This window comes from Clupea harengus, unplaced genomic scaffold, assembly GCF_900700415.2.
Source record: "Clupea harengus unplaced genomic scaffold, Ch_v2.0.2, whole genome shotgun sequence".
NCBI classification, from domain to species: Eukaryota; Metazoa; Chordata; class Actinopteri; order Clupeiformes; family Clupeidae; genus Clupea; species Clupea harengus.
This window is the reverse complement of record NW_024879591.1, coordinates 100,575-120,316: the sequence shown is the minus strand read 5'-3', so window position 1 is coordinate 120,316 and position 19,742 is coordinate 100,575. Positions and strand designations below refer to the sequence as shown.

Below are 19,742 nucleotides of genomic sequence, written 5' to 3'. Positions count from 1 at the left end.
AAAAAGACTTTCAGGCAAGGACAGCCACAGTAAAAGCTTCTGTGTGCAGCTGAGTGATCCCAATTATTAAAAAACCTGGGCTGGGCTTGAGCTAGTATGCAATAAAGAAATAAAGGGAAGGTGGCTGCCCAGCCCTCAGACCAAGGAACAGTTTTATGTGAAAATCCAAAGCCAATTTACCAGACCAAGTGAATGATAATTCCAGTTCAAAGTGTCAGGACTGTCGCTAGATGACCTCCGGGTGACCCAAGGTTCAAAACAAAACCAAAGAAAAGCACATGCATAACCTAATAAATGAAAATACATTATCATAAATTCTTACCTAGCTGCGCTAACTACAGAACCTGACAATGCCCACAGGCAGACCAGCCAGCCAGCCAATTGGTAAGAACAGCAGCACAGAAACCCAAAAGAGCAGAGGCACAAAACAGATCAAAACAGTTGAGAAGTCGAAACTCAACAGAGCCATGGGATGTTGTCACACAGGTAAGCTATCACATGATTTCTCTAAGGGGTACAATCTCAAAACTGAAATAGATCAATTGTGTGACACAATCCCTTGAGTCAGCATCTAGTTTACCTGTAGTGAAGGTCACCCAAAACTGAGTTTAGCACAATTTTCCCACTTTTCCACTTCCAAAGTGAAACTATGGTATACCACATTTCATGTGTTAAAACTTTTTTTGACTATGGGTAGTTACATTTTTTACTTTCCTAGGATTAGAGGTGTTAGGAATGTGTGATTTTTATGCTTTTACAACAGTAACTACAGCAAGTTGCCACATGTATTTTGTTGATTATTCAAAGCCCTGGCAGGTTTTCTCCATTGAATTAGAGCTGCAACTGGTAGGGTACATCACTGCGTCAACAGACTTTGGTGTATTGCAGCGGACATTTCGTTTGGTTTAGCGGTGCAGTATATGAAAGTCCCTCCTTTGGGGAAAAGAAAAAGAGAAAGAAAAGGCCAGTGCAGACTTAGTGTCCAAGTAGAGTTTGGGAAAGAAAAAGAGAGTAACAAAGCATTACATTAAACATACAAAACATCATCAGATTAGAACAAGTGTTTCTGCCTTGTCTGTGTGGAACTTTTTAAAAACAGCGTGCCAAATGAGCCTCACGTGATTTGTCATAATTTTGGTAACTTTTCTGTTCACTTAAGATGCTGCATTCAGTTTTGGATATAAAATAAAAACAAATCTGTTCACAATTAATTATGTGTTCTTATTTGTTTAAAGGACCATTATGTAATACATTTACTGTACTAAATCATAAATTGAACATGTCATCAGAGATTGAGGAAACATGCTAAACTGAAATACTGGCTTCTCCAACTACAAAGCTACAGGCAGTATATTGTCCTTTTAAAAGAGAGAACTTGCAGTAAACAAATTAAGAGAGCATTTGAGCCACCCAACAGGGGTTTTGTTTTTCAAAAAATGATGAAGCCCTGTAGATTTTAACAGACAATTTGTGGATACACCGTTTTACTGAAAGAGGCAAGACTACAAGTGGGTGCATAAGGGGGACGGAAGTGTAGAAGACGCTCCAAGATACATGAGGCTGTTGGAGGGCTGTGAATAAAAGGCCCCAGTAAATAATCCTTGTCATGGGAAGCATGTTTGTTATCAATTCCTGGAATTTCTAAATCACATCCTTGGCATAGTCTAAAAAACAGCTGCTAAATAAAAGAAGTTCATGGCACTAGAAGGTTCTCAAGGTGAAAAATGACTTGGTCAATTTATAGACTTATGATATGTGAGTGCCATACGGTCCAAAAACTGGAACTACTTAATTGGTGTGCAAATATCAAAATTTCTTTGACATTCTACAGAACACGTCACAATAGGAAATTCAACCAAGCCATGGGCTAACTTGTTTTACTATTACTATTCTGTTAGAGAAATGTAAAATCTTTTTTATAATCATATGCCTTTGTGTGTTGAAACATGGCTTTTCTGTATCTGTATGCGTGGCCATGATTTACTAATAAGTTTACTATTGAACGGAATACTGAGATTTCAACCCAGCTCTTGCCATCCGTTTCATCTGTCATTTGAATGTGGTAAGTCATTTTGACTGAGATGGTTACCTGAAGAAATGTCATTCTGATCAGGCTCATTGTCAGATTCTTGATATGCATTGTGGATCAGTGTAAAAGCAATCATTGATGTTAAAAAATAAGACACATTGGGATTTGCTTCATCCAGCTTCATGTAAAGCTGAAAGTGGCTTAGACCTTTATCCTTGTGATAGATGCTCAGCTCCCTGTTGTGTTCAGACTCCCAGACTCCTCACTTTTCCAAAACTCCCAAAATTCTGAAACAGTATATTGTATATCACTCAAATACGACTGTTAGCCAGTTAGACAAAACTCATGACTCTTTCATTTACAAGGACAGCAATCTCTAATTCCTGTTATGTTTATTGACCTCTGTGAACTATTTTAGTCGAGCTATATCTTCATGCAGTCACTTCTAATATAAACTGGATAGATGCTCAGTAGTTTCGCCTCTACCGTAGTCTGAAGCAACCAAGTTAAAATCCAATGGAATATTGACCAAAATGAATAGACTGAGTTTTACTTTGCACCAGTCTATATGTTCAGTATCACACACAACATAGCTGTAGATTTTAAATACAGGTGCGTGTACATCAAGCCTCGGGTGACGTATCTAGAAGGTGTAGTGACTCTTCCCTTGATTTCAATAGAACTGGAGAGTGTTCTGACTCTGCCAGTTAACTTCATGGTGATGTCTGGTGGTCATATATTCTAAACTACATCGATCAAATTTCTACAAAGTGTGAGATGAACAACAAAAATGTAATATAATGAAACATAACAAATGGCACATTCTCACATTGGGTTTCAAATCTGAATAAATCTGAAAATAATTCGATTTGATATTTTTAGATAGTCATCTGAATCTGCTGGCTCAACCTCCCTAATCTTGCTGCGGATACTCACCCTTTGACTCACGTCTATTATTGCCGTCTTCCCTGTTCTGGTTTGTTTTTGGCTCTGGTTTTCGTTTCTCTGAGAGTGTTATGGTATGTGGAGATGGACGAGTTGTGTGATTCCTTTGCACATTTCAAGTGTGAGGAAATGGAATGTAAAATGTATTTTAATTTTTCGAAACCACCAATAAAAAAATAATACAACTACAGTAATCGTCCTTGGTGAGTACCTCAGCAACCATAACACTCTGTTTCACTCAGGGTGCGACATTTGTACACATCCATATGCCACAAATCATCACAAAGATGAACCACTAGATGTGCCTCGAGACTACAGACCGTCCACCAAAATGAATTTAGAGTTCATTTGAACTTCAATTTAATTAAAACACCATATTGACTCTTATGTGCTGCAACAGGCATGCGTTAAGTTTTCTAAAACACATTTTCAAGAGTCACCAACTGCTCATTCCTGAGAAACATCACCCATGACCTCTTGACTTAACCTAAGCATTAACAGCCATAAACCCCATTAGCCTCTTCCTTTCATCATCTCACACAACACAAACAAAAGAATCACAAGATCACATGACCACACATCACAAGATGAAAACTTGACCTCTTGACCTGACCTGCATATCTTCTTCCTATTGCACGTATATTTATTTGGTTAGCAACCACTGTACTTTGTATTGTACTTTGCATTGTATTGGTGCCGTCCAAGTGAGGATGGTGCCTACAGTATTTTAGTTGAAGCAGACAAGACAGTAAAGTTCTGCACAGATTTTAGAAAACTTTCTTCACTTGCCTGTCCTTAGAGTAAATCTTGTGAGGTGTGAGTTCGCTAAGGGCATTGTGACGTACCTTGGCAGGTTAGTGGGGAATGGTTACATTTGTCCTGTATAGGCTAAAGTGTTTGCATATTGGAGAGGGTATTTGGGGGGGAAAGCAAATGAGGCTATGTTTGGAGAGATATGCAACTGCTTAACGTAGAGAGTCCCTTTTTCTGAAACATGGAGGACCAGAGTTTAAGGTAGGCTACCCTGTCACTTACACTTCACGGGGTAACAAACGTGTAAACATAATTTAAAAAAAAGGTTGCCTAGTTCAATCCTCAGGGTGCTGGTGTTAGGGGTAGGTGGCACTTTGATTTGTTTTGTAGGTTTCTCCTTTTCTTTGTCTACCATTGTAATAGGATGGACAGATGGTGGTATGAAGGTGTAATCACAGGACCAGTGCACCCAAGCAGGAAGTGCAGTCTGGATTTGTTCAATTTATGTGTCTATGGTTACAGTGACTAGGCTTTACAGTAGTTGTGGTGGTTAACTGCATTCAATAGTCTTCAGTAAACTGCTGTTCTATTGAAACTATTCTTCCTATGTTGAAAAATCCCTATGCTTTGACTATATATGAAACAAGTAATCCAGATTTGTGATGAGAAGTCAAACTTAATGAGTTGGATGAGCTAGGTAGCTAGCGATGCAGGCAAACAGCAGGAAATGTAAGCATGACTGAAGTGTGTAGAGCAGATGCAGGGAAAGGGAACGAAGGGAACAAATAGAATTCTGCACTGGCTTGTTCCAACTATTGCCAGGGTTATCACTGATGAGGAGAGCATCATTTTGGGCACCTTAAGCCGAATGTCACAGCATAAGAGGTAAAATGAGAATAAATTATGTGAAGGAGCCCAACGAAATTCATCACTCTACTCCAGAACTTCCCTTTAGAACTCCATTAGGTGCCATTTTTGTAAAGTGTGTATGTGTGTACAATGGTTCACAACAAAGGATTTTTAAAATAGCTTTTAATGAGTATTTTACGGCTACATCTTGACAGAGATATTGTTGCATGCATAATAATACTTGCTTACTTGTAACAACGTCATAATAATACTTTGTTTACAAGGCAGACACAAATATCAAGTGATGCAAGGCTCCTCACTGGACTATGTCTTTAGGGAATATCTAGGTCAGAGAGAGGTGGCTTAATCTTCCTTTTAGCCAAGATATCTGGGACATCTGAAGATGGTCTGAAAAAGAAAAAAATTCTATGGTGACTGGTGGCTTTTTACCTTGATCTCTTTGAACCCTCCTTATTAATTGATTCATTAATATAATTTTGATAATTATCCCATCCATCATTATTTGTACATGTGATTGATAATACAGTCAAATAAGGGAATAAGTCCTCTAGTTGGAAAACAAACTCTCATTCCTATTCCCCTCTTTTTGAGTTGTATTTGTGACAGCCAACATGCTAGCAGCCAAGCTTAGATGAATGCTCAGCTCAAACCAACTGAGAATTGTATAAGAGTATGTTTTCTTTGACTTTGTCAGTACAATGTGTCAACAAATATGCCTTTCTCGTGAATATCTGAAATGGGGAATAAGAGAGATCCTTTTAAGTAAATACAAATTTCTTGAGAACTGAGTACAATATATAATATGAAAGATGTGGTGACACTTTAGGGTGAGGGTACATTAATTATCACGACATCATGCATTCAAATCTCATGAATCATCAGAAATGAACATTGGAGTTGTCTCATTGGAGTTCAAAGTCTTTCATTCATGACCTTGCGCATTAACAACACATTCATTTAAGCATTAATTAAGGTGAGCACATCATCATGATCATGCTGTATTGAGCCACTACAGTACAGAGCACATCATTAAACCATTATTAACGAAGCATAAGTTTGTGGCTCTTTTGAACCATTTGATTTTTAACGGTAAAGGGAAGGTATTTAGCAGACGCTTTTATCCAAAGCAAATTACCTGGACATCCTGAAGTGGGCGGACATCAAACCCGGGTCAACCTCTAGGAGGGCATGGACATGCAGTACCATGAATTCATCCATGATTTCATACATGAAAAAAGCATGAATTCACACATGTAAGACGTCTTGAATTATATAAGGAATGTTCATGTAGGACATGCGTGCAGACAAATGTATTTAGAGTTATATGTTAGCTTCAGTGTTAATTTTGTCTCTGGAGGAAGAAATCCAATTCATTAGAGTGATGCCTTATTCTATGACTATTTGATTGAATTAGCATGAACTATCAAATAAGCCTGTAAATATGATGTGTGTTGTCTAGTTGACAATATGTTGTAGTAGGCCTACTGTGACACCTTGTGGTTAAAATGGATTTTATGTAATGGATTCTCTTTTAAGTTGTCCCTATAGAGTTACTATAGGCAGCACATAAGACATAATTCCCCCCCTCTGTTGGATGTCTGGCCATTTACCTGTAAGTTATAATAATAATAATAATAATAATACATCACATTTATATAGTGCTTTCCAAAGTTCTCAAAGACGCTTAAAATAAAGACAAAAAAGGTAACAAAAGAAAAGAAAATAATAAAGAAAAAAACATGGGGTGTGTGTGTTTGTTGCGTGTGTGTGTGTGTGGGGTGGGGGGGGGGGGGTCGGTTAGTTTGGGGTGGCTTGGCTGAAGAGGTGGGTTTTGAGGGCCCTTTTAAATGCTAACAGTGTGGGGGCATTTTTTATATAGAGTTGGAGTTCCACAGGGAGGGGGCGGCGACCGAAAACGCCCTATCACCCCAGGTTCGGCACTTGGTCTTCGGTTATCTCAAGTGTTTACAAAAAGGACATGTAAACTAGTAATAATGCGCTGAATGTAGTTAATTCGTATATGCTGACAATTGGTCTATGGAAATTATAATGTAAGTTAGCCTGAAGCTAAACATATTGATATATAACTATTCCGTTAGTTTCATAAATTGTTGTGCACACAAACAGCATATATATGAATTTATTCTTAACTTTTACATGCAATTGACATTTTTTTTATTTTATTTGTATGTTTTATTTTTACAGAGCTTCTGAAGTTAAGGCTTTAAACAGAAATCCTGCATCAGACCTTTTCTTGGGAACCTGTTACTTATCTGCCAAGGTAGCAAGCTAGCAACCACACTTTAGCAGGGGCAGAATATTATGAATGTTTTATTTTGAACTGTTTGTTTCACCTTTAACATCAAAATTTGCTTCTGGTATGACTTTTTAGGCAATACTATTGGTATGTTACATACTATACATACATACTACCATAATATGTGGTAATTGATTTGACCACAATGAGACACAAATTCCGATTACATTTTAACATAACTTGTAAGTTTTTGTATTTTTTTTAAATACATGATTCCATAATAGTAAAGGTTGATCAGAATACTTTATTTGAGGGGTTACAAACATGATTAACCGAACTACTAACGCCTCATTCATGTAATTTCACAATTGTGACATCATCGATAACATGTCGTTCATCAGTGTTAAAGAAAGCCCAATTCACCACTTCAGTTGAGGAGCCACAAACACGATGAAGTCATGAGAAGCTAATGCTTAGTTAATGTATTTGGATTTCAACACAATTCATGGGCTACAGCAAATATAAAATGGTTCACCACTTTATTTTAAGGGCCACAAACTAATGCTTAGTTGATTATGATTTCACGATGTGCTCTGTGCTGTAGTCGGTCGGATTTGGTTCTGTAGTCTCATTTTTTAAAGGTGCCATAGAATGGAGAACTGAATTTATCCTAGCATCGGAGAGCATAAGGAGAGTTACATTAGCATAGTTAAATAAGGAGAGTTACCCTAGCATTGTTAAATAAGGAGAGTTACCTTAGCATAGTTAAATAAGGAGAGTTACCTTAGCATTGTTAAATACAGAGAGTTACCTTAGCATTGTTAAATAAGGAGAGTTACCCTAGCATTGTTAAATAAGGAGAGTTACCCTAGCATTGTTAAATAAGGAGAGTTACCCTAGCATTGTTAATTAAGGAGAGTTCGGTACACAGGAATCTCAAACACTGTTGACACGTCCTAATGGGCTCAATGTTGTTGTTTCTTTGTTTTTTTTCACATTGTCATCGCATTGGAGATGCTAAGTTCCTGGTTTTTGAAAAATGCCTCCTCAGCCTGTTTGAGACTTGAGACAGGGTTTGTAATGTCTGACAACGCAAAAGAGGGACCTTCATAGCCGTTGACCAACTGTGCCCTTACTTTGAGTTCTTTAGACAATGTCAGTCATTTGCAGCACCCGACAACTGGTTTTGGGGAACTGGTTTTGGTCTGTAAAGGTGTCGATCATGAACCATGGCCAGGAAACATTAAGTCTAATGGTCAATAGCTGACCCTCAAAATGCAAATCACTTACAAATGACAACATATAAAGGGAAACTTGTGTACAGGCTTCTCTTTCCAAAAGCCAAAAAGGGAGGACACGCCATCAAACGAGTAAAGACAGAGCCAACATTTTGTACGTTTTACAAAAAATATATTTATTTCAAACAATACTTCAAAATGTGCAAAGAAACAAAGCAAAGTTGCAAATAAATAAAAATACCTTTTCACGGGATATGTCTGAACCCGACATACTGCCCTGCAGCATCAGGTAACTCTGATGCGTAGCACCAGAACATGAAGGGATGACAACACGGACACTTCTTCCAGGGAAACCCCAGCACCAGCTGACAAATCACCTGTAGGCCAAGTGTCTGCATCATCTGCAGGGAGAGGAGAGGAGGAAAACACATATTGTTTCTTCTGCTCAAGGTTTCTTCCTATTAACAGTGAGTTTTCCCTTGCCCATGTTGCCATTGTGCTTTCTCAAGGGGGATTCAGGCCCTGCTCTGTAAAGCGCCTTGAAACTAATTGTTTTGGCGCTATATAAATAAAATAAAATTGAATTGTTTGTTTTAGTATTTATTTGGTTAAGAGTTTATCATTGGGTATATTTGTTTGATGCTGAAGCAAGATAAAGGTGTCACATCAGTCACTATGTTCATCGCTTTTATGAGTGTACTCATTTCTGACCTAGATCAGACAGCGTCTGTGAATTTGTATCCACTTTAGTTACCTGTGGTATTTACCTGCAACATTGGCTATATTTTTTCTCTCTTGAGGGGCATGTGTGCAGGTTCCACAAGAACACCTGGCGAAGAAAAAAAGATATTGATAGCCATTGATGTAAGGTTATTTATTAATGGTATAGGCTAATAATCAGATATACAGCATATTCAGCAGGGGAGTAGTAAACAACATTACCAAGTCTGTGATACTGACATTGACAAGAGGCTTCTATATTGTCTGTACTTTTTGTTACCTAAATAAATATCTAATCGATAGCCTACTAAAGTCACAACATATGAAAGCAGCACTCTCAATTCATAACAAACAACATATTTAGGAGCTGCCCCTGCTGTCCAGAGTTTCTCATAAAAACTGCATGTCAAAGCTAGCATCGTAGAATCATTGTTGGCAGAGCTGCACAATACTTACAATGTTCTTGTTACAATGCTAAAAACAAAGTTATGACTATGCAAATGGCTGTTGCTGTGGCTAGGCTGAAATGATGGAATTACAGCTAACTTATGTGTAGCAGATTGTTACTGGAAACACTATATGACAAAACTTACCACTTAGAAGTATTCATTTCCAATCTCAGAGCAACTGGCTGGTCTTCAACATCTGTTTCCTCCTCCAAATAAACACTCCATGGTTCAACTCTCATGGCTTTTAGTGATTTATTTCAACATGTTAATGTCTGTGTGAACCATCACAGTGACTTGCTGTAAGTTACCTTAGCCAATCAGAGCAGACTAAAACCACATCTGGACACTCTTTCTATGTAGACACCAGAGAACAATTTAAATAACTGAATAAATGTATTCTATGGAACTTTGAATAAATCGTACGTCATGATGATTTACTCCCCTCGGTTAGTGCTGTAATTACTGTGTTGTTAATGCATGAGGTCATGAATGAAAGACTTTGAAGTCATGTTAATTCCTGATGATTCATGAGATATTAATGTATGACGTTATGCATGATTTCATGATAATTCATGTACCCTTACTCTAAAGTGTTACCAAAGAGGTTAGTTTACATTTTCGTTTCAAAATTAAGTTGATCTGTTTTGATGAAATATTTCATGGCAATCAATACAATACATATTTTACTTATTTTTTTAATAATAATATAATTTTAATATTTATTCAAATCATTTTACAGAGATCTTTTGGTTCATCTTACCCTTCTTCTGGTAATGCATCAGCAGCTGTCCCAGCATCTGTTCCTATCCTGCTCTTGGAGCGCTCCAGATTCATCTGGCTTTGTGTCCCTTTGAGGGAAAGAAACACAAGATAAAAAGAAGCAAACAGATAAAAGGTATGGTAGTTATTCCACTTAAGAAAAGGTTTTCCTGATGGGGGTTGGTGAAGCATACTTCAGGCATAATTCAGATTATTGATTTTAATTTTTTTTTTTTTTACATTTTAAGGACCCGTGGAAACCTTTGATTAGTATGCAGAGCTTAAGTAGTGAGATACTTAAGACTGTAAGGAAACCAGGATCAGACTACTGCCCATATTGTAAGGATCAATTCAAGGCTAAACATGAATATGCTTCATTCATATACATTTACAGATTTAGATGCTACAGTTATCTCAAGAATTAGAAAGAGAAAGGGCCATGAGAGAAGGAGAGAATAAGAGAGATAAAGGGGCATGAGAGAGGGAGGGGAAAACAGGGGGCCAGATGGCAGACCCAGTGATAGAAGGGATGTGAAAATAATGGTCAATAACTTCAGACAAACTTCAGAAGACAAAGGTGCGTTATAATATAAGAGAGACTCTCCACAGTCAGTATGAGATGTGTTTCTCATTGTTTGCCCAAGTAAAAGATTCCTGGGAATAAAGAGCCTCACAAGGAGATATCGGATATAATGAGTTTTGGCCCTCTGGTCAGTTTAGTTGATTTTTCATTTTCAGAGTGCTTCCCACCTTACAAACATACCCTGTAGGTCTTCATTGGTAATACATGTAACCTTTCAGGAGTCAGGTTGAGTATATAAGCCGAGAGAGAGAGAGAGAGTGCTGAATGGTGTGATTGAAACATTTTTCTTGAAAAAGTTATTTAAATCTTCAAAAAGGTATAGATTTCATATTATATGACATAAGAGTATTTTTCCGTGTTTGCAAAGATGTGCTCACACTTCATTTGGTACTCTAAAGAGTAGAAGATAAGATATTGAGATAAGACTAACCATCAGGTACCACAAGAAATAAATTGTCATAATTCCTAGAGAGAGAGTAGAGGTGTGTGTGGTCAAGTTTTTGAGCAGCTATTTGAAAGAGACAACAGTAAGAGTAAGTGTCATGGAAGTGTGACACTTTATAGTCAATGAATACAACTTCAACTTCTGCTTGGAGCCAGCCAGGTAGAGGTAGAGATTAGATAGAAAAGGGGGGGTTGTGGCATACATGTATTAGGATGGGGAAAATGCATATGATACATACAAACATAACATTGCATATGTATGATACACGTACACATAAGATGATACAAATATATGATACATAAAAAATTGATAGTGGACAAGATGGGGAGAGAGCATCCAAGTGTTGAAGAGCAGTTTAGTTCAGAGTATACATGTATACAGAGTGCTCATAAGGTTACTATGACAAGAGTAAGTAAAAAACTATGTCGATGATTGCAATTATTTACATTACGGGTAAATAGGCTAGCACAGATTAGGTATGCATCATGACTGAGTGGGGTAGAATTAATTAATGAATGCATGACAGTGTGGTGGGGATGGGTAGGAGTAGGCAGAGGGTTTCTGCAAGTAGATCAGGTGGAGAGACTACAACAGCATCCCATAGCAGAGACAGTCTAGACTAGGAGGGGAAGAAGAGAGACAAAGTGAGTGGGCAGAGCTCGGCTGCCTAATATGTGTCCTTAATGGCGATGGTGATGAGGAACAATGTTTTCACAGCCATCAGCATTAGCGGGCAAAGGTCGTGCTATGAGAAAGAGAAAAATTTGGTTAGTAAACATCAATTTGACGAACAGATAGAGAGATAAATGTAAGTATGTAGTATGTCCATTTTATCAGTGTTTTAATGAATTAGCATAATGTGATATAGAAGGAGATGAAGAGGGACAGGAGAGGCTCCCCGGCATGTGGGAATTTTGAGTACATTTGTTGAGTAATGTTTAGTTATGGTTGGCTGACATGGTGCATGATAATTTAAGTTATACAAGGATAGCAATGGTGGCAGGTTACAACAACATTGCACAACTGGCTGGCGATAGCCACAAAACGCACGGCATGCTGTACCCAGGATCCTGAAAGGCCCTCCTACACAGTACAACACAGACTTAACGATCAAAATCGGTCCAGTACTGCGTTAGAACGTTAAAACCAGCAACCGCAAAACGGCTTTGCAATGGAATCCTATGAGGCAAGCATCTGCATCAAAGTAAACTTGTTTTCGCCAGTGACACATAAATGTTAATATAACTGTCTGACAACATTGAAAGGATCCATACAGAGATACGGAAATTGGCAAATACTGTTCTACGCCAAATCAATGTTGAGAAAGCAAGAGCTGATGGTGAATAGACTCCAGTTCAACCTTCATCTAACTATTGACTATGGTCGAATTTTGGTAGATTCAAATCTCATGTGCTGTTTAATGTACAATATTAGTAAATCTACAACATGTATGCTACATATGCATATGAATCTGTTTGTTATCAACTCTATATGCTACATTGTATATATGTAGTTATAACACACAGGAGCAACTGTCGGTAAATAAATATATTTATTTAGTTATTTCTTTTTGTTTCAGGCCTTGGATCTCTGTAGTCCCCAGGAGCCATTACTGATGTAGGCCTTATCTGTAAAACAGAAAATGATGTAGAGAGGAATATGCAAACTGACAGATACCCTGATGTCATACACATACCTCTATAGTATGCTACAGTTGAGAATACAGAGAAAAAAGGTGGTGCTTGGTTTTGCTGTCCTTTGTTTTCTGTGCACAAACTTACCAAGCATGACGTCTTGGAGGGGTGAAGCTTGCCTAGGGCACCAAATGGGCTAGGTCCGGCCCTGGACCCTGTAGGTTTTCATTGGTTATACATGTAACCTTTCAGGAGTCAGGTTGAGTATATAAGCCTAGATAGAGAGTGCTGAATGGTGTGATTGAAAACAAATTCTTGAAAAAGTTATTTAAATCTTCAAATTATATTATATGACATAAGAGTAATTTTCTGTGTTTGCAAACATGTGCTCACACTTTTTTGGTCATTTGGTACTCTAAGGAGTAGAAGGCAGAGATTGAGATAAGTCTAACCATCAAGTACCACAAGAAATAAATGGTCATAATTTAGTAGAGAGAGAGTAGGGGTGTGTGTGTGTGTGTGTGGTCAAGTTTTTGAGCAGCTATTTGAAAGAGACTCTCCACATACTTACCAAGCATGACATCTTGGAGGGCTATGGCTTTGAAGCCTATTTTCAGGCCGGTTGAAATTAGTGGCAAGGCTGTTGGTTTGACACTGCATCCTCGTCACCACCACTTCTGAAGTGTGCCCATCCACCAGGGCAAAGCAAGAAGCTAGAAAAATCAGGTACAGTATGTAGGCAGGAATTATGACATTTTCACTACAACTTTTAACAAACTAGATAGCTTAGAATGAGCTATTTTACAAAGCTGAAATAATATGCGGCTACCTGAACTAGCCAAGGATACCCGATTAACCTAAGCTTTCCATCCTCATTTGAACATGACCAGAAATATGACCCATTATAACTTCACTGGTCCTCTAATGCCATTAACATATATTTGTCTTTAACTAAGCTAGTAGCTAATACAATAACATTACATTTTCTCCTGTCTAATAGCCAGCTGACCTAATAAGTTAAAGTAAGGTGACTTAAAGATAAGGTCTGACGATCAGGTCAGTGTTAAAGTTGGCTGTTGTCAACGTTCAACAGTTTGATCTTGGCTGCTAGATCTGCCTAGCTAAGATTCCTAAGAGTAAGTTATAAATAAAAACATATAAACAAGTGCTGACATTGATACAAATGTACTAGTGTTAATTTTAACTACAAAGAACAGTGTAATGTTCCAGCATACTTAACACTAATTTTGCGAAGGTTACGTTAAGAGTAGCCTTATCGTCAGCCAACAGTCGAAGTTATTTAACATTTGCATTAGCTGTAATGTTAAATATCAATGGTAACTTAGTTTGTTGTTTAAATTAAGTGATGAAGTTGACTGGCGTTTGTTCATTATGCTATTGTCACACAGTTGTTTGCTAGCTCACTATGAAGCTTTCAAGTTAAGATTAAATCATCAAAGAGTGTCACACAGCATGGATTGCTACTTACAGGTTGCAGTTGGGGTTGTGATGCCAATAAAGCTGAAAGTGCCTCTCTCTTTAGCATCAAACGCTGAGCAAAGCCTGCTCGATATTGTCCCAGGTTTGAGAAACTGTCCAGAGTGAAATGTGCAGAGCACACTAACATTGATGTTGCTCAGTTGTCTTGTTCTCATTTTCATCTGTGGAGCTGCTGAAGCTGTGCAGATCTATTTTCCCTGGGCTAGAAGGTGGGCGGGAGTATGTTCAGATTGGGGGCATAAATATTAATGAGAAACCACAGTTACGACACCGTGTGGGATTGTTGGAACTGGCCCGTTTTACCACACTGCTTTGGCTCTTTGGATTTGCATGTGAAGGACGACACAACAGTGTTTGAGATTCACAGTATGTCATTTCCAGGTTCCGAACTCTCCTTATTTAATGATGCTGGGGTAAATTCAGTTTTCCAGTCTATGGCACCTTTAAACGGTTAGTGTAAACCGTTATGTAAATGGTTCGAGAAAATCTTTCATAACCAGACAGATTTGTAAAGCTGACATTGGGTGAAATATAGACTGATATTAATGGCTTATTTTTAAAAAAAAACATGATCTAAATGGTTCTGGTCTACAGCTGGCAAAGCAAGAATGTCACAATAGGACATTTCAATTAATTTATTAATTAATTTAAAAGAGAAAAAGAGGGATAAAAAACAAGAAAAAAAAACAGGTGGCAGTGCAACCATGTTTACACTACACGGGATCAGGACACAGATGTCAGAGTTGGAGCGGTGTCGATATCTCAAAACGCTAGGAGCATAAGCGTCCCAAAAGAACGGGTGGAATAAGAATGAATAAAAATAAAACTGAAGATCAATAGTGTGCTTGTTTCGCCATGTTGTGTGCCTGAGCAATCACACTAGAAATAAAACTTAAGAACAATAGTGTGACCAGTGATAAAAACAAGCACTAGCAGGAACATACTGTAGATGTCAGTCATTGCTGTTGAACTGTATTGAAAACATTCTTTCAGTGTTCTTTGTGGACTTCGGACCATTTTTCCTCTGTGATTATATTGATGAACTAGACTGAAGGACTACCCACCTTCTCGCCTGATGGTTTCCATTGCTTGTTCAAGGCCTGGATTTGAAGGCATTGGGTGGACTCTGAAGTTGCCTGGTGGTGTGAGATTACATTGTAAAATAACATTAATGCCTATTACTTGTAAAACAATAATTTGATGTATGAACAACTTCATGTAAGCCTATGTACAAGGTGGTGTATATTTCTTAGGTCATGCAAAGCACTGTTTCCCCTAGGATTTATTTCAGCAGCAGAGGCGTGCTGAAATGAGCCCGTGAAGCTGAAATCTCTGTACTTTTCTTTAAAAGAATAAGTTTTACTTTATTATTATTATTAGTAGTATTATTATCAAACTGCTACTGACATTAAAATAGTTTATCTACCAATCTATATTCATATTATATTTAATTTATTTAAACCTTTCTTCCATCTTCTGTACCTAATAGAAATACTAAATAGACTGATACGTACAAGTGTTCTTTAAAATTATCTTCAGTTAATTTATGTCCTGAATACTAACCTAAATACTGAGTATTTTATTCATAGGCAGTTAAACAGAAAAGTACTGTACAATGATGTAGGGCTACACTGATTAATGGAGCACTGCCACTTCAGATGGATGAAGTTGTTTCCCTGTTGGGATGTGGCATGAACGCAATACTGTAAAGCCCATTGAATGTTGCATCAATTCAAGCTGAACTGTTGTTTCAGTGTTTAGTTCGGGATTGCAACACATGGCAAATAAACTAAAAAAAATTACTGAATGAGGGATGAGAGATCAGATGAGATGCTAGCCTTTAAACTGGTGTTTCGTTAGATTTTGGCATTTAAATGCAGTGAAGTGCATATGAGAATCGCATATGAGAACTGTTTCCCTTTCCTTTATTGTGTTATACAGCCTTTTGTGCACGTAAACGGTCTTCAAAGTTGAAAAGCCCAAAGTACACACCAGAGGGAGTAATACTCTCCCATAGAAACCACTTTTTTCAGCGGCCTGAAACGCCTCCTTTGTTGATCTGGTTTGTTGATCTTGTTGACAAGATGATGGGGGCTTAAGGCACATGAGTTCTAACAGAGCGTTTCAGACAGAGTGAATAGAGATGTACAGTGTGAGGAAAATAATGTGTTTTTGGAACATTGAAGCATGTAAATCTATTCTAGTAGACCTTGCTAAAGTTACGCTTCTTCATTAAATAATGAATTAAAAAATCACATGAAATTTCAGCAGCATTATTCATTCAGTAGCAGTGGTGCACTGTTGAATGCATACAGGGGAAACATTGCAAAGTTCATAGGTAGATTTGTATTCATGAGACATATCTTACCCACAGTGGGGAGGATGTGGTGAAAGTTAAACCAAGCTCTTATGAAAGGGTAAATAGAAATAAGGAGACCTGAAAAGGGAAAAGCTATTTTAGAACTGTATTCAGCATTCTGACACCAGGGAAATTAGCAACCGAGAATGCATCACTTCATGTCTGGCACACAAACATTTCTAATGGTTTTAGTTAGTTGGCAACACTTTGTTAACTGTTGGTATTTTTCTAATAGCAAAGATGGTGATGGTGGAGACTCAGTCAGAAAATGATCAATCAGGAAACAGGCTTTATTCTTGCAATGATGCATCAAGGGAGAAAGGGGAGTTTCACTCAGCAGATTCAGACGTGTCTCTGATTAGACATTGAAACAGTCCAAGTTTAAGTATCTTCCACAGAATAAAGGGGTGTCAACCAACAGCCCTGACCCTACACGGATATATATCAGTCTGCTTCCTCTGAGGGGAAACGCCACAATGGTTCACAGGGGAAGATGTTGATTAAGAGATCCAGCTGTGACCAAATGTCTCAGAGGCCTGTATTAATAGGGGTGGGGGTATAAGGAATATAATTACATTTTTATGTGTTTGGGGGTCATTTTTGCTCTTTGCTTTCCTCTGTTCTTGTCTCTTCTCTTCTTCTTCATCTTCTGCTCTTTCTGTTTGTCTCTCTTTCACCATTTCTCTCACCCATTCATTTCAGGTTTGGTTATTCATCTCATGCATTCAGGTTCATTTGGTAATTTAAGGGAATTTGGTGTAACTGTGTATTCACTTGCTATTATTTACATTTGTACTTATTCATTTGGGTTGTATATTACATTCAGTTTGACTAACACTTGTAACATTTAAGCTTACCGTTTATTGTATTAATAAACTGTTTATACATTATCCATTCATATAACTCCTTGTGTGCCATGCCATTACATTTATTAAGATCTCACAATTGGCGTATATACTGTTTGGTAATACTGTAGGTCATTTAATATGTAATGGAGTCAGATTAATTGTATATTCCGCAATACTTATCACTCTAACGCTTTCTACTGTCCCATAAGGTTCAAACACATACAACCTTGTAAATGTATCATAATTTATACAAATTAATGTATATGTAAATATATACTATATAATTTGTATATATACATGATACTTTTTTAAATGTAATTTGTAAATTTGTAATTCTGAGCGTTCGTGCATTCATCCGCTGATGTCATTTGGAGACTTTTTTTGTTGCGTTTTCGTGATCCACACAAATACCCCACCCCCCAAACAAACCCAATGGAGCAACCACTAGGGTGCAGTGCTGTTTTATTCAGGCCATGGTTTATATAATAGTCAAATCTACAAGAATTGCATTAGGTTGTTGGCAATCGTGGCCAACAGCCGAGGGGTACAGGGAGCAGTTGTTGTCAGTGTCATCATGTCATCCATATAAGCTTGGATGGGAGGCAACCAATACTAAATTGACATCCCAGAAACCCACATGACCACCCTAGCAACCAGCATAGCAACCACTATGACTACCTAGCAATGCCCTAGCAACCAGCATAGCAAACACTCAATTACCAAAAAAAAACAGCATGACTACCTTAGCAACACCCTAGCAACCATCTCAATTACTCTAGCAACATCTTGGCAACCATGACTATAATGACAACCCTAGCAACCATCATAGCAACCACTTCAGTTACCTTAGCAACCTCCATGAGTACCCCAGCCACCATCATAGCAACCTGGCGGCACAGCCAATGCCGTTCTTCTGCCGTCCGTTCTTTATCATGATCTACTGGCAATGATATTTCCTAACAAGAAAGTTATTAATTCAATCTTTGTTACATAGTGTCATCAGAATGAATCAACTTTGTTTTGAAGAACATCCAAACTGTTAAATTGATCTTTGAAGGCATTGTTCTTTTGCTCTACTCTATCTCACTTTAGTAAAGACAGAAAACTCAACACCTCTTGTCAGTTTGTTCATCTGGAAAGGAGATTATCTGTTGACTAGCAAGGCACTTGAGGTTGAGGACAGGACACTGATGCTGTGTTGAATACAATCAGATTGCTTTCCACGTAAATGCAGCTACTTCGGTGGTGTATATGTTACGGTTCATGGGTAAAAACAGTACATTTCCAAATTTGGCTGAAGAGTGTCTACCATTTTCCCAGAGAATGTATTGATTTCAGCGTGAAGGTGAGTGTGTAGAATTCTAAACACGAGTAGGCTACAGTATCATCACGTTACCAGCTCACTATCGAGCTTTACTCTCTTGAACAGTATTAGCAATACGTACCTTCTGTGCACAGAAGGTACAATGAACAGACTAGATAATGCTAGATAGCCAAACATTTCTCCCACACAGAAGATAATCTTGGCCTGATGGGCTAGGCTAGCTAGCTCTTCAGCAATCACACTCGCCACTGGAGGCACTGAGATGCCCAGTGTGGCTGGAGAAAACTGTAGTCCATTGTTCCACTTATGGTGAATCACCACACTGGTAAATGTTTAAATTCTCCTGGAAATGTACACACTTACCATTTCAACTGTAACATACAAGGTATGGCATGTGAGTTTAAAAGAAGCTGCACCATAAACAAATACAATTTGGTATGAACTAGTGCTGTCAAACGATTAAAATATTTAATCGCGATTAATCGCATTTATGTCATAGTTAACTCAAAATTAATCGCGATTAATCGCAAACTTTTATCTATTCTAAATGTCCCTTCGTTTATTTATTTTTTCCATCTTCTTATTTTAATTTTAATGCCCTTATCAACATGGAAAAGTGGATTGGCTTGCTTTATGCAAATGTTTTATTTTATTGAAAACCAACATTGCCAAACAGGGCGGTACAAAATAACATTGTAAAGTGCACATTTCAGGTAAACAAGGACTCAGCATATAGTGCAGTTAAACCATGGCTTAATATTTTCTTTTTTTCAAGTTTGCTGGAAACATAGTAGTCAGGCCTCTTATTTCAGAAACAATGAACCGTAACAGTTAGGTTACCAATAAAAGGTAAGCCTACTACTTCTTTGCTTTCAGCCAGCTGCCTGTTGACATTTTCAGACAACAGTGAAGCTCGCTTCTTTTGCACAACACAACTTTTAAAAGTAAACTTTCCATTCAGAAGCTTTTTATCATCCATTTCGCCGTATCGCGCTCACCATTCAATCAAACCGTAACGTTAGCCTACTA

At 37.8% G+C, this 19,742-nt stretch overlaps 1 protein-coding gene across 1 annotated transcript; it reads right to left on the bottom strand.

Annotated features, from left to right (window-relative positions):
* Positions 1-4,866: 4,866 nt before the first annotated feature.
* On the bottom strand, positions 4,867-18,323 carry kncn (kinocilin). The gene is made up of 5 exons (XM_042704148.1): positions 18,287-18,323; positions 16,551-16,619; positions 15,247-15,318; positions 10,022-10,109; positions 4,867-4,984 (listed from the first exon to the last, which is right to left on the bottom strand). Exons 1-5 carry the CDS (start codon positions 18,321-18,323, stop codon positions 4,909-4,911), a joined length of 342 nt encoding a protein of 113 aa, XP_042560082.1. The 3' UTR covers positions 4,867-4,908.
* Positions 18,324-19,742: the final 1,419 nt, after the last annotated feature.